General features: G+C 37.3%; 1 protein-coding gene across 8 annotated transcripts in view; it reads right to left on the bottom strand.

The window, feature by feature from the left end:
* The window catches only part of LOC113060890 (serine/threonine-protein kinase MRCK alpha-like), a 55,098-nt gene that overhangs the window by 7,508 nt on the left and 31,217 nt on the right, over positions 1-16,373 (bottom strand). For 5 of the 8 annotated variants that reach the window (XM_026230134.1, XM_026230139.1, XM_026230137.1 and 2 more), the window contains 23 exons: positions 16,205-16,338; positions 15,116-15,358; positions 14,929-15,039; positions 13,944-14,191; positions 13,576-13,681; positions 11,409-11,533; positions 8,091-8,196; positions 7,791-7,939; positions 7,032-7,123; positions 6,858-6,934; positions 6,486-6,524; positions 5,772-5,891; positions 5,363-5,440; positions 5,011-5,116; positions 4,794-4,930; positions 4,563-4,702; positions 4,361-4,442; positions 4,028-4,247; positions 3,284-3,346; positions 2,549-3,148; positions 1,431-1,528; positions 1,209-1,293; positions 754-877 (listed from right to left, as the gene is read on the bottom strand). In XM_026230134.1, coding sequence (XP_026085919.1) covers positions 754-877; positions 1,209-1,293; positions 1,431-1,528; positions 2,549-3,148; positions 3,284-3,346; positions 4,028-4,247; positions 4,361-4,442; positions 4,563-4,702; positions 4,794-4,930; positions 5,011-5,116; positions 5,363-5,440; positions 5,772-5,891; positions 6,486-6,524; positions 6,858-6,934; positions 7,032-7,123; positions 7,791-7,939; positions 8,091-8,196; positions 11,409-11,533; positions 13,576-13,681; positions 13,944-14,191; positions 14,929-15,039; positions 15,116-15,358; positions 16,205-16,338 — 3,283 coding nt within the window. The remainder of the gene's footprint in view (positions 1-753; positions 878-1,208; positions 1,294-1,430; positions 1,529-2,548; positions 3,149-3,283; positions 3,347-4,027; positions 4,248-4,360; positions 4,443-4,562; positions 4,703-4,793; positions 4,931-5,010; positions 5,117-5,362; positions 5,441-5,771; positions 5,892-6,485; positions 6,525-6,857; positions 6,935-7,031; positions 7,124-7,790; positions 7,940-8,090; positions 8,197-11,408; positions 11,534-13,575; positions 13,682-13,943; positions 14,192-14,928; positions 15,040-15,115; positions 15,359-16,204; positions 16,339-16,373) is intronic. The other 3 variants (XM_026230135.1, XM_026230138.1, XM_026230136.1) reach the window with 3 other exon arrangements.

Genomic DNA, 16,373 nt, shown 5'->3' with positions numbered 1-16,373 from the left:
GGATTTTTTTTTTTTTTTCTAGCAATACTTGGTAAAAACCTAAAATAATTGGGTGTTCATACCTGGGTTTACTGTTTTACAGTAACCAACTCAAACCTAAAAGTTTTGGAGTTAAAAAAAAATTAAAATAATTGAAAACCTTTTCCACTTGAGTTTCACGATAAGTTAGTGGAAGCTAGATATTACGGTCCATAAAGTTTTAAATATGGATATATATACTTCAGAAGGCCTTTATTAACCCTTGGAGCCATGTGGAGCATTTTTTATGATGGATGCACTTTATTTTGCTTCAAAATCTCAACACCCATTCACTGACATTTTTAAATATAACTCCGACTGTATTCATCTGAAAGAAGACAATAATATACACCTAGGATGGCTTGAAAGCGAGTAAATCATTGGGTGATTATCATTCTTGGGTGAACTATCCCTTTAATGCCATTGTCAAATTGCAGTGATTTATTCATTAATTCAATTAATCCCGGCCTTTATGTATGTAAACCGTAAATGTAGTTTTATTTTATTTAATTTTTTTTATATACTGTCCAGTCTCCTTTGTAAAAATGCAAATAAGAACATTAACCACATTAAACATTAACTAACTAAACAAAATTATGATTCGTATGAACCTTAACAGAACATTCCCAGAACTTTTCCCAGAGTGTAAAGTGGTGGAAATTAATAATAGTAAAAAAGGCTCATTAGTTTCCTTTGGAAGTCATGATGGCTAGTGTTGCTAGGCTTGAACATCACCTCCTCTGCAGAACTCTCTCCTCCTCCGGCACGCGGAACGAAAAGCGGCGTTTGCTCGTCATACTGCGCACCATCTGTTTGCGGCTGTTATCAGATGTCTCTGGCACCACCAGCTCGTCTCCCTCTGCACATCATTACACAGAACACAAAGCATCACACACATTTCACAACACATTAAACAGTATAAAACACAACAACAAGCATCCATTAGGATTTACAACTCTGTTAAATCACATATGCATGAGCTGACGCCAATTATTTACATTGCAACAACAATTTGAAATCAAAATTTACAGCATTTTTGAGGTGTTCATAATTTTATTCAAAATGCATTTGCTGTTTTTCTCTGAAACAACTTTTCATTTTTCTTATCTTTTCTTTCCTGCTGAATATGTATAAAAACATGGGGCATAAATATTCCGAATCCAGAGGAGCAGGAGGAGGAAGCGTCTCACCTGCTGTCTTGTTTTTGAAGTAGATGAGCCGTACGGTCTCCAGCCCCAGCAGGTTTAGAGAGCCATCAGCGTTCAGAGGATGAACCTGCAACGCAAGCGACACACAGCTCATTAACACACTATACTCTAATTTACCACCTGCTTCAACACATATTTTATTTCACAGAGATGAGAAGTCTTTCTTATTATGTGGTTTTGTATAAAGAAAAATGAAAATAGGACCTTTTTCAAAGGCATGGTCTGAATCCACTCCATAGTGTTGACGTCGAATACATCCACTGCATTCTCACTATACACTGACAGATAAGGTGCATTATAACCTGCAAGACAAGAGTCACAGGAAACATTTAGAAATGTTCAGTTATGTTAAAATCACCAATCCTGCAAGTGTGAGAAACAGTCATCTTCACAAACATCACTAACTATTAAGCAATCTTGTCCACAGCATTCCTACGTCCCAGGACATTTCGTGCAAAGTATGGCCACGACATCCACAACCAAACAATCGCTGACTATTATAAACTATGAACAAGCAATTACAACAATGCACATTTTCAGCTGGAGTACATAGAATTTCTAAATTAATATTTTTATGAGATATCCAATTAAACATTATATTTTAAATATATATTATACATATATCCACAATATATTATATTTGACAATATATATTTAAATATTATATTAACAAGACCTAGCAGTATTGGCTGATACTCTTTCTTTATTATTATGTATCATTTCATAATATATTACATATAGACTCTAAAAATATCAATAATATACTAAAGGTGTTTATTATATTATATTAAAACCAATTCTACAATATTACCTATGGTGACAGACTATTTTTTAAATAAATGAATTAATTGATTAAATATTATTATTATACATCATATGTCTATACATATTTAAATAATATATTTTAAAATATATCTAAATATTAAATTATATTATATTATTAATCCAATTTAACAATATGATCTTTGATGACAGAATATATTTTTATTTATCATATAATATACTATATAACTCTATCCATATATCTATAATATATTTTTAAATATATTTAAACATCATATTTTTTTATATTATACTACCAATTGCCAAGTAGCAATATTAACTTTGGAAATTAACTGAAATTAAAATTCTAATAAAAAATAAAAAAAATATGGCAGAGCTAGAGAAAAGTATTCAATTGTTCAGGCTCGTCATGTACTTCCTGTTTGATGTTGGAAATGTAAACCATAATTTCAAGTGCAAATTTCATCCTAAACCTTAAAAAAAGTTTAACGTGAACACGAGCCATATTAATCTGTACAGAAACGGGGATGGTCACTCACGACATGCGGTGGGCGCAGCCGTCCACATCAGTTCCTGTTGTCGTGACCGTCTGCCCTGACAGTCCACGTACACGCCAATACTGCTGAAGCACAAGAGCAGCTCTTTACTGGAGATCTCCACAGCGCAGAGAGCGTCCAGTCTCAGCTGCTGGATGAAGGCCAGGGTGTGATCATCAGGGTGGAGGAGGCTAGTAGGAGATCCATCCCCTTGAAGATTATAGCGCAGGAACCCGGACTGGAAGCCCACGCAGAGCTTGTCGCCCTGGAGCCCCATCCACTGCACGGATCCCGGGACGAGGATATCCCACAGCTTCCGATGACGTGTTTTGCTCTTGTTGAGCTCGTAGATCATCACCTTGTCAGGTTTCTTCATATACACAAAGAGGTATGTGAGAGATCCTTGTCTGATCGTGCCAGAAACCAGAGTTTGGCAGCCTTTGGTCTCTGCTATCTTGTGAAAATCAGCCTCACGGTCATCCAGGGCTGCCATTGGGTAGAGCCGCACATGGCCATTTCGGCCCGATATCACAGCGATCAACTGTTCTGATGGGATCAGCTCAATCTGACGGACCTTCTTATTGTCTCCTACCTTGATAATATCTGTGAACAGGAATATATAAACAATAAGAGGCTTGGTATTAACATCAAAGAATGCAGTAAGACGCTTATATACACACCGTCTAAACGCAGCTGATAAGTACAGTAAACACAGATAAAGCTTTTAATTACGCTTACCATCTTTGGTAACGTGAATAACGTACAATCCTTCCTCATTGCCCAGGGCTATCCTCTCATGATCTGCAGATAAATAAAAATGCAGTTAAAATAAACTGAAATAAAAGTTTGATAGAGCTAGGCTGCATTGAGCTTGTCTAGTGCAGACTAATTCCTTAATAGTGTTTTTAATAAAATTTGATGTTAATGCACAAGTTTTAAATTGATTAACTGTAATAATTTATAAGATTTCCATTCAAACTGAAAGCATAAATCTAGGCAGTGCATATACTTATTTGCTGGCAACACACCAAAATAACAGCATGCTGACTTTAGGTATAAAAATGTTGAACATTCATATAAAAATATAATAATTAAACATATAAATAATTGTATTTTTATTTAATACTCATTTCATTATATATTAACATTTTATTTTAAAATATAGTTGCATTATCGTTCATTTATTATTTTATTTTAAAATGTGCAATAACACAATTATAACTATTATTACTTATTACATTTTTATAGTTATATTTAACGGGTCACACTGTGCAGTGCAAGTACCAAACCAAAACTCCAGGTGCTCTCATGAGAAACAGACTGAAAAACTTATGTGCACCCTTGTCTATACGTGTTCAATAATGTTATGAATATTTATATATATACATATATCTGCAATTACATATGGCATTCTTCACTACGACTGGAAACCTTGACAAATGTTATAAAACCAAGATTAGTGGTACACGAGGTTGATTGTACCTATAATAGCAGCAGACTGTGTGGTTTTAATGAGAGGCAAGGTACTGTCATACGCTTCTTTAGGGGCGTAAACAAAGCGTTCTTTCAGTTTGCTCTTCTTCAAGAGACGGTGCAGCTCGTTCAGGAGGCCGACCCACTTGGTTCTTTCCTGATCGCTGTCAGCCAGGATCAAGAAGGAGCATTTCTTATTGCTGGATGAGGAGAGTTGTGATGCAGTCACCTGCAGGAGAGGAAGAGGAGGACAACTATTATTATTAAGTTACAATACAAAACTAATGTTATCAATATGAAGTTTTGGTTAAACGATGACAACAACAACAAAAAAATCCTCACCCTAAAAATACAGGGAATGTCTTTCCTGTTCGCATGAATGACATCTGATGCCAAAACTGAGCTAACAGAAAACTCCTCATCCCTGAAACCAAAAGAGCGATTTAGATGTCATGCAAACAAATTAAACGCATGCAAAGTCATGCAAACGCATTCATCCGAATCAAACACAGGTTCAGATGTTCGTTTTGAAGCCCTCGCTGACCTCATATCAATGACCTGGTTCACCATGACACCAGGCTGAGCAGCTTTGCCCTCTGGGAGATCGTATAAGAAGAGTTTGAAGTCACAGACCACAGCGATGGCCCTCTGCCATCCCTTCTTCACACCTAATGGTTTGGGCACCTGAAAGAAATGTAATGAATTAATTACAAATCTGTTCATTGTTCGTTTTGATCACAAACCTTTCATGGGAATTTGAACTAAAGCTTCTAACCCTGACATGGCCCTCATAAGCTGTGCCGATGCCCTTCTGGGGGTCGATACCCAGCGGTCCTTTGGTTTGATCCGGAGGAATCGGACACAAGGCGGGAGCTTTGTCCGCACACGTCACATGACAGGAGAAGTTACAGACTGTAGAAGAAAGAGAACAAGGTGAACGTCAACCTTTCGACTATTTACCATATCCATGATAACTTCAGCTGACCCCTCACCTTCACACGTACAGCCCTGTCGGATAAGTCCCACCATCAGAGACGTACACTGGTTACATTTAGTGGGCGAACTGAAGGTCTTCACCACAAACTGATGGGCTTTAGGCTAAAAAGAGCAATTTAGTACATTGTAAATTACAGCAAATCACAGAATATAAGATCTGGCTGATATGAAATGAAAGTAGACTCTTAAAAACAAATGTTCTTTTTTCTTTTCTTTTTTTTTAGCATCGATGGTATATCATAACATTCATAGAAACTTTACAATGCACAAAAGGTTCTCTAGTTTTTAGATTCTTAAAATGTTTATTTTAAGGAGTGTACGTGCAAAATATATTAGTGAATGAATTACTTTAGGTGTGCTGTGACTAGAGCTACTGTATCCTGACCGCGTGGGAGTTTGTGCACCCCCTTGTGGCAGATCTACCTGCTGGAAAAACAGTCACAGATGTTATTCACAACATGATACCATCCTAATAGAAACATTAAAGTGGCATCTGCATTGTCTCTTTTCTTCTGAATGAAGCTCTGTTCTAAAACCTACTGATCTGCCTATTTACACAGCCTTATAAGTAATCATAGGCATGATTTTGGCTTCGTTGTAAGGTGGCATCCGATGTATTTATGGTAGATGAGGTAATCACATAATGCACGGAAGCAAAGTGTTACGTTTCATCCAAAGCGGCAGTGGAATATACAATCACAAATATATCAAAACAGAGTTTTAGCATTATTTAGTGGTTCAGAAATTGAGAAGTCACCTCTTGAGACTCCATATCGCTGGTGGATGATGGTGAGCGAGAGTGGGACGTGACCTGGGACCGTCCATCTTCTTCCCGGGAAGGTGTGTTGGACAGGCTGAAGTTATCGATGGAGTCGATCTATTGAGAAGGTTGGAGGAAGGAAATGTTTAGAGAAGCAATCCAACCGTGTCATGAACCATGAGCAGCAGATTGAAGACCCAAGACATGCCTGCTAAATTTAACACAACAGATTTTAAAAATGCATCATGCACATTAGAGACAAGACAGAGATTTAAAAATCATTACCAGGGCCCAAACACCATGTCAATAACGCCTGACAGCAAAGCAAAGCATAAATAATCAGAACGGAAAACTGCTGAACACGATGGCCACATGTCAGTTTCACAGCAAGCTTCACAAGTTTTGAAGTGAGTTAGAAGTTGAGTCATCGGTTGTGGTATGGACAAAAACCTCCACTGGTAACGCAAGATGAATAAAACAAAACACTGCAAATGTATTAGCCACAGAAAGTGTCAGTTTGTAGTCCAAATGAGCATGATGAAGACACACTGAGGTAAAATGGATTTTGGACGTGACAAACAAGCATGTGCACTTGAAAGACCCTCTGGGAAATGTGGATATGTAGCTTATGCCATGCAGTAACAGACCACAGACGCAATCAAATCAGTGTTGAGATGAACCACTGCTCCAAACACAACAAAAAGAGCTTACACGTCTGCCTTTGCCGGCCGGCCCACAGGCAGTGGAGCGCTTCATCAGACAAAAACAGACCGATAGGAGGAGAGAAAGAAATAAAAAGAGAGCAAACAATATATGAAGACAGAGAACACGATTCATACACACACGCACACTCGCTTGCTTTTAAAATGACTTGTCTCAAAAGCCCAGAAGTAATAATCGAGAATGTGTTTCAGACAGTTATATTTCAATTTAATCCACACTAAACCATTTATAGAGAATATGAAAGGAAACAGAGATATCATTACAAACATTTTTGCCTATTAATTTTACAAAGTAATAAATGATGATCGCTTCAGCTGTGATCCTAAACTAAAGCCACATGTAAGTGTTTTAAATACCTACATCAAACTGATCCAGGGCCGAGGTCGGAGCATTGAGGAATGCCAGGAAGGAATTCTGGGAGTCTTGGTGCTTGACCCCTGAAAAACAAAACATGACTTAGATGTCACATACATGCATAAACTGTCTAAACAATACTGAAATTTTGCATAATTTTAAAATGTTCGTTTTTTTTACCCTTAGACGTGCGCAGATTCTCAGTTTCCTGTTTCAGCTTCTGGATCTCTGCCTGTAGATCCTGGTTCTTCTTCTCCAACTCCTCCAGCTTGCTGTGCAGAAAAAAATAAAAATAAAATCAGACACAGTATGATGAACATAACCTGATTAATAGGCCAACATATGGCCATTTTTAGCTCATCAGTGTTGGCTTTAACGTCAATTAACATTTTACTGAATTATTAAAGCCACGAGGAAACAGAAGCATAGACAGGTATTTTCTTCTGTATTTTAACACTGATCTGAGTGTACCAGATCATCAAAAATAAAAAATACGTAGGCTTGCATTCATTTGCTACCATTTTTGAGTGCAATGTCGACATCTAAAAACTGAATCAACATCACATAGTCTGAAAACAAGTTGCCAAGCTTACATTTTACTGTAATAATGCAAGTTTGTGGGGGGCAAGAAGAAGTAAATCTCTCTCTCTCTATAAATATATATATATATATATATATATATATATATATATATATATATATATATATATATATATATATATATATATATATATATATATATATATATGCATAAATGAATCTTTTTCAGTAATATCAACAACATGCATTTAGAATACATAGGGTGAATTTTCATTTCATGCTGACTTCAAAAATTAAAGAGATAACAGATATTTGAATGCACACTTTTCATTTCTCATGTTTTCAATTAAAATCAAATGTAATGTTTTGGGAGCTTTAAAGGAGAGATGCCTGTTATACCAGTCTGTGGCCATATACGATGCCTTGACTTTGTTGAGCTCATCCTGGATGGTTTGTTTGGCTCTAATCTCGGCATCCAGTGCAGACTGCAGCTCCAGACGCGCAGACATGTCCAGCTTAGCCAAACGTCTCACCTTCCATGGCATATCCTGGAAAACCAGAAGAAAACGGAATTAAACACCCACTGTCTCACAATGTTAAGCAAGACTTGGAGCCATCCATACCAAGATGACCGTTCCTTTCTTAAACGAAGCACGAATTTAAGTCAAGATCAAAGTTTCACTGTAAAAGGACTCTTACAGTAGCACGTGCACCCAGACTGGCGGTCCTCAGGCCTTCCAGTTCTTCCGTCATCTTAGAGGCCAAAGCCTGCAGATAACCTCGAGCATCTTTCTCATCACTCACCCTGAGAATGAAACACAGATGCACAGAACTGCACTTACAAAGCATCACCACTAGATGGATCCACTGCTACACAAATACCAAGGGCTTGGTGCCAAAGAAGAATAAGCGCAATTACAGTTTATTTGCAATAGTAGAGGCCATAATGACCATTATCTTACCACTATTTGGGAAATAATCATTATATTTTAGAATTTTCTGCCACTGACAAAAACAAAAACAAAAAAAAACAACTACACTTACGATGCCTAAAAAAAAAATTTCTCTCTCAATCTATCTATGATAAAAGATCACAGTTTAAGGCCCCGTCCACACGGACACGCGTTTCTGTGAATATGCACACATTTTTTATCGGATAGGCGTTTCGTCCACACGGATCCGGCGTTTTCGTAAGGTGAAACCGCTATTTTTTGAAACCGGGTCCCAGAGTGGATAAATTTGAAAACGCTGTCTTTGCGTTTTCGTCTGGATGGCTAATCCGTATATTTTCTGAAACGATGACGTCATAAGCCCACGTCTCCCCCCTAGTCAGACACCTCTATGTCACGTAACCAGACATGGGGACTTGTGACTTGGTGACTTGGACTCGAGTCGACTCGAGTCGCTATTTTTAGGACTTGAGACTTGACTCGGACTTGGAAGTTAAAGACTCGGGACTTGACTTGACTTGAGACACGATGACTTGAATGACTTGAGTGTTAATTAAATCATGTTTTCAGTTTGAATATAAAATATATAAATTAGTTTTTAAAAGAAAGTTGATTACTCAGCTGGAGCGCAGGCTGAGAATAGCGTCGTGACTGGATCAGGACACTATCATCAGTCATGCCCTCTCTACCTTACACACACCACGCCCACTTAAATCAGATATCCCAGCACATCAACATGTCAGCCTGAGAGGAACCGAGGGTCATCGCTTTTGTCTTCAATAGTTCGCGCCTAAAAACGCGTGGAAAACGCTAGTCGCGCCGCTTTCTCCGTCTTTCCAAAGTGCTCGGGCAGAAGTGCTCCTGGGGCGTCTGTCGTTGCTAAGCATCCATGACACGCTCTCTCTCAATGAAAACGCGTAAATTTCAGCAAAGGATAAATGGATTTGCAGCACAAAAAATCGCTCGCAGTAGCTCTGCTACTAAATTCATTTTAAAATGGCAATCCATATACAGCTATGAACAGCTGTTCCTTCATCTTAGCTGAGCTTTCAACGTTGATACGAGAAAGGATGAAGCTGATTGGTTAGTTATTGTCACATGACCTGCGGTGCGCTTGCGGCATTCTGAAAAGTTTAGATGTTGAGCGCGTTGCTTCCATTATAAGCGCGCATACCGCGCGCCTACATTGGAAATAACGAACTTGCGCGCACAAAATACGTGATGTGAACAGCCCCTAATGATCCGCTAGCAGGCCGGCGGCGCTAGGGTTGGGCTAAGGGTGCATAAGCCCCGAATATTTTGTTACCTTGTCTTTCTCATAGAGCAAAACAATTGATCAGAAAAACAAATGTAGCTGCCGCGATTACCCAGTCATGACAAGTGCATATTACATACATATATATATATATATATATATATATATATATATATATATATATATATATATATACACAGTACAGAATATAAATATGACGTATTTTCAGTTGTTTCATACTTTTTTGTTATGTACAGTACAGACCAAAAGTTTGGACACACCGTCTCATTCAAAGAGTTTTCTTTATTTTCATGACTATTGACTATTGTAGAGTCACACTGAAGGCATCAAGGGCTATTTGAGCAAGAAGGAGAGTGATGGGGTGCTGCGCCAGATGACCTGGCCTCCACAGTCACCAGACCTGAACCCAGTCGAGATGGTTTAGGAGTGAGCTGGACCGCAGACAGAAGGCAAAAGGGCCAACAAGTGCTAAGCATCTCTCGGGGAACTCCTTCAAGACTGTTGGAAGACCATTTCAGGAGACTACCTCTTGAAGCTCATCAAGAGAATGCCAAGAGTGTGCAAAGCAGTAATCAAAACAAAAAGTGGCTACTTTGAAGAACCAAGAATATTACATATTTTCGGTTGTTTCACACTTGTTTGTTATGTATATAATTCCATATATAATTCCACATGTGTTAATTCATAGTTTTGATGCCTTCAGTGTGAATCTACAATTTTCATAGTCATGAAAATAAAGAAAACTCTTTGAATGAGAAGGTGTGTCCAAACTTTTGGTCTGTACTGTACATAACAAAAAAGTATGAAACAACTGAAAATACGTCATATTTATATTCTATACTCTGAGAGAGAGAGAGTGTGTGTGAGAGAGAGAGAGAGAGAGAGAGAGAGAGAGAGGAGAAATGTAACAGTTTAATGTTGTATGTAAACTGTGTTTGAGAGAGAGAGAGAGAGAGAGAGAGAGAGAGAGAGGTGTTCAGAGAGGAGTCTGTTGGATGTTTAGTTTTATGGACTCAATGTTGAAAATGTAAAACATTTCAAACACTGTTGGCAGAAGTGAAAAATAAATAATTTTAGGAACTTACAATTTTGTTTGATTCCATGATGTATTTTACTGAACATGAGTATTTACATTTAAATTATTTTAATTTACTGACAGTTACTTATATCTTGTCTTTTAACTTTATTAAGATCAGATTCTGCAGGTAAAATAACAATATTAAGGTGACTTGACTTGGACTTGACTTGACATAGCTTGTGACTTGACTTGACTTGACTTGCCCAAGAAAAAAATACTTGGGACTTACTTGAGGCTTGAAGGTTAAGACTTGAGACTTACTTGAGACTTGCACATGTGTGACTTGGTCCCATCTCTGCACGTAACAGTAACAAAAACATGAACAAACACTGAACGATTGTCTTTTCATTAACTAACAACAACTAACATTATTAACTAACATGAACACTGATTAATAAATGTATTGTTCCATGTTCGTTTGTGTACCACGCGCAAGGTTTATGAGCATAGTCCAAGTCTTCTTCTCTGTTTTTAGTGTATCCCTGTGTCAAAATTACAGCGCCACATACTGGTCTGGCATGTATACTACATCATTATGCGGTTTCGTGTGGACGCGGATATTTCTTGAGACGAGGAAAAAAAAGATTGGATTGGGGTAAGCTCCGTCTCTGTGTGGACGGGGCCTAAGAAAGCCAATTCAAGTTTTAGACATGAGCGTGAACAGCCAGGTAATAGTGTGTGTGTGTGTGTGTGTGTGTGTGTGTGTTTCTCACCATTGAATGATTTCTGTGATCTGGGCCTCCCAGTGAGCCACACTCTCTTTCTTATCAGTCAGTTCTCTCATCTCCTCTTCCAGCTGTTTGTGACTGCAGCTCAGCTTCTCAAACGACGACATCATCTACACGCATACAAACAAAACATCAGGATTCTAATCATCAAACAATCCTGATCAAAATGTGTCCAGTTTCCACAAAAATATTAAGCAACTATTTTCAACACTGATAATAAGAAATATTTTTGAGCAGCAAATCGGCACATCAGCATGATTTCTGTAGGATCATGTGACACTGAAGACTGAAGTAATGCTGCTGAAAATTCAGCTTTGCATCATAAATGTAATTTCAAAATATAAAAATGCAGTTTAAATTGCAATCACTTTTCTCAATATTACTTGTTTTTACTTTGTGTTTTGATGAAATAAATGAAACCTAGGTGAACATAAAACAAAAATCTTTCTGACCCCAAATAATAATACATGTTTTTAAGCACATGAATGAATAAGATTATACAGAGCTTTTTTATGAACACCTAGTGATTCTGAAAATGTAGTTTAGCACTTCTCTAACCCACTTACACATGTGATTTCAGTGAATGGAAAATAATCCTCATTTAAGGCTTTTACTCCCGCAGAACGAGCCTGAAAACAGGTCCATTACCATGTCAGAAAAGCACAGTAGTAACAGTAGTCCGTAGTAAACATCTGTGTCTGCTAGTACCTGCATCTAGTCAATCTGATTTAGATGCACTCTCTATCTTAAGCAAGATCTGGTGACGTTGTGGGGGTTGTGGCTGACTGACTTCCCATTGAAACACTGGCATGGTGGACCATATCTTCAGCTCAACAGATTCATGTAAAGACTAGCCTTGTCGTCAGACTCGCTGAGAGCAGTTACGAACCGCTACACACACACACAAGCCTCTCTTTCAACCACTGTGTGTGCTTTACACTCTGTTTGAAGCGCTCAGAAACGATCCCCAGATTTAATTCATGGTTTTAACAAAGAGCATCAACTCTGACCGCTAAGAAGCGAAGCCTCCTGTCATCTTCAGTGTAATGACCACATCAAAAGCGACGTGGAATCTGTGATTTCAGACTTCAGTAATACGAGAGATGGAGGTTGTGCTTTCAGGGTCGTGGGCCGATGTGTGGGGTGGTTTACACAGCATCCTGGAGCCACAGTAGGGTCAAGTATCCAAGCCTAAAAATACCGGTGCACCACAAAATGGCAGTACAGTTTTGCAATATCCAATGTTGTATGTGCAGTAGATAAGTTAGTTTGAAGACTAAAAGCTTTATTTAAAACTATGGTATGTCTGGAATAATCTTAAAGAATATAGGAATAGGGTGACAAATACGTGAAAATGTGTCGACTGTAATTCGAGAAGACTTATGATGACAATACAATTCAGCTGGTTTAATATTTAGTCATACGAGTAAAACACAAGTGAAATGCAGTTTTCAACCCATTTATTTCACTTTTATAATGTGACGACTGAAACCAAAAATGTTCAGGAATAAGACTTAATTTTATTTACTGGAAATAATTGGAGAACGAGGGTGTTATATCAGAATAAAGAAAAGAGTGTGATCGCAATGCGTTTTAAAACCCATAAAAGTTGAAGAGTTTTATAAATGGGCTCTAGATTAAATGCCTGAATACAAACTCGTAATATTTTCTGGATGTATTCTTTGATGAAATACATCAATATGATTTTCTTGTCTTGAAAAAGCTGTTGCTAACATGTGGCTACATTGGACTCCAGAGCTTGTTGTGTAGTTTAACTTCTGCTAATAATAAATCAAACTTTTCCTCATCACAGAGTGTGTTTTCTGTAATAATCCAAACAGAGTTGTTTTTTTGTTGAGGGAACCAGGGGGATGCAAACTTCGAGGCTGTCCAAAAAAACATGTCACCCCTGCAGCGCTCTATAAGAGTTTCCTACAGAAATACCTAAAGAGATATTTGGCTTTTGGTTTACTTTATCCAGTTGCCCGTGGTGCCTCAGCGACATCAATGGAAAAGCAAATTCATTTCATTTTAAAAATTATATTTTTCTTTGAAATAACCTGCATCAGTGCATTAAGTAAATGAGCTGCTGAATTTGATGTTGACTTAAAGATGTCATGAAAGTCCTAGGAGTGTGTGTATGGCTGCTCACCTTGTCAAGTTCGCTGGAAAGTTTCTTGTTCTCCTCCGACAGAAGCACTCGCTCTCTCTCGTACTGCTGTTTGTAATCGCTCTCAAGCTCCTCTCGATCGATCTGACTGTGAGAGGGAAATGATTTATTGAACATCAGGGTCCCTGCACTCAGCATCCAACACACACTGCTAACATCCTGACACAAGCCAAACTCCATAGCTTACTTTATGGAACATATTCTACACTGTATTTTTATTTCTTCCCCTAAAGTCCACTTACAATGTTAGTCAAGGCTCCTTTGCGATTTTGTTTTACATGACACCTTCCAAGCTCTCTGACCCTTAGAATTATCAAGTCAAATAACACAAAACGGCTACAGAACAGTACCTCTCTCGGCGGGTCTTCTCCAGCTTGTCTTTGAGCATCATGATTTCTTTCTTTAAGGTGAGCTGCTGTCCCTCTGACTCCCGCAGCTCCTTCTTCAGGTTCTTCAGTTCGTTGGCATGTTGTTGTTCTCTGCGAGACAGCTCTTCCTCATAGAACGTGGTCTTGTTCTCCAGGTCTGCTCGTAATTTACTGAGCTCCTGGTGCTGCTCAGATGACCCAATGCTTGGAGGACGGCCCACCTGTTTCTGCTGCTCCACCACACAGGGAAAGAAAAGATAAGGAGACTATAAGCGACCTGTATAGAGATCATTTCAAGTTATGAATGTATTAAATGCGATGACTGTTTTGTGAATGGAATAATTGAATATAAACCTTCTCACGTTATAATAATTAAATAAATGTAAATATAATGCATTTAAAATATAAGAAAAAATGATGTAATAAAAAAATAATGAATAAAAACATTGATTAATATTAAAGGTAAATAATTTATGAATATTAATAAAATGATGAATCTTTTTTTATAATATATTCATTTTAATAATGTATAAAAAAATAATTGATAACTAAATAATAACTGTTTATTTATATACATATATTGAAATAATTTATAAACTACAATAAAATAATCTATTTAAATAATTGCTGAATAAGTACTGAATTAAACTTAATAAAACAATTAATAAAAACGCTTGAGTTTAAATAATTATATAATAATATATTAAAAATATCAACTAATTAATGAAAAAAAATAATTTTAATCATTTATTCATTATAGTTGTACATACTTTCATACTGACCAGTGATTATAACGTGCAATTTCTGTATCATTTGAGTCCTTTATTACATTGCATTAATTGCCATTTAATAAAAACAAGCCAGAAGTCGTCACACTGTACTCATGTTCCATGCTTGAGATGTTGCACTGTTCCTAACCCCCCCTTAACAGTATTTAGAGAGAAAAGGTGTGTTTGGCTAGACAAACCTTCATTCCCTCCAGCTCCTCTTCCAGCTGTCTGCTGTACTGCTCACTGCGTTCCCTCAGCTTCTTCTCTTTCTGAGTCTCAGCAGAAAACTCTTCAGCCTGGGCCTCCATCTACACACACATTTACAGAGTTCACACACATTTAATGGACAGACTCCTGCGATCAGCCGCTCTCCTCCACACTAACCTCTTTCTTGGCACGCTCAGCTTTGCGCACTTCTAGCCGCAGCGCCTCCACCTTCTGATTGAGGGAATCCATCTCCTCCTCTTTGTCCCGGAGCTGTCGGGAGAGCCGTTGCTTGTGTGACCGCAGCTCTGTCACCTTCTCACTCACCTCTGCAAACTTCTGCATGGCCATTTTCCTCTGGCTGTCCGCTTCCTTCAGCTCCTTCCCCTGAGTCTTCATCTTCTCTGAGGACTCCTGCAGACCCTGCAGACAAACAGATCACAAAGTTAAAACAAAATAATAAGCAATTTATTAATTAAAATAATTACATGTAAATTATTTATTAATTATACATTAACATAATGCATTTTTTAAATTAAATTTTAAGAATTTATTAACACACTTTACACATAACAAAATGTGATTATTGCTATCAATCTACTCATTTATTGAACATTTGAGTCTTTTATTATATTGAAGTTGATGTTGTTTAATAATGCAAGCCAACGGACGTAACATGGTACTCTTAATAATAATAAAAATAATGTTTTTTTTCATAATTATAACAATAATAAATACTTGTATATTAGTAGTAATAGTAGTAAAAACAAAGTATAAAAATTACTAAACATAGCATAAGAAATATTAATATTGTAAAGTGTTACTGTAAAAATTATGAAAAATATTTATTAATTTTTTTTGTAATTTACATTACAGATATACAATTACAATACTAATATTTATGGCTGTCATCATTTTTTCAATTTCAAATATTATTATATTTCAAATTATATTATATTATCATATTTCAAATCCATCTAATTGTTTTTTATACAGAGTTATATATATATATATATATATATATATATATATATATATATATATATATATATATATAGTTAGTAAGCACTTCTCAATACAAAGCTTGGGTTTAGTTTGAAACAAGCAGAGCACATGTATTTATTTAATTAAATTGCAGCCATTGCCATTTGTTAACCACACTAAGCCATATCAGGATTTTGGCTTTTGATTCATTGTCCAGCACTGTCAGACAAACCTCCGCAGCACGGCACTTTGCTATTGAGAGGCAATGCTTATGTGGAGCTGTACCTTCTGCAGGTCATCTCTCTCCTGCTTCATGCTCTTGAGCTGTTTCTCCAGAGATCGGATCTGTTTGGAGGAGTCCTCCAGATCTCTGCGGGCAGAACTGGCCTGTTCTAACCGCTGCTCCACCTGTCCTGTATCTGAAAGGGGAGAAGAGAGACAAAAATATAAGGCA

This window comes from Carassius auratus, chromosome 42, assembly GCF_003368295.1.
Source record: "Carassius auratus strain Wakin chromosome 42, ASM336829v1, whole genome shotgun sequence".
Lineage (NCBI taxonomy): Eukaryota > Metazoa > Chordata > Actinopteri > Cypriniformes > Cyprinidae > Carassius > Carassius auratus.
The sequence above is the reverse complement of the archived record's forward strand: the minus strand, read 5'-3'. Positions and strand labels throughout refer to the sequence as shown.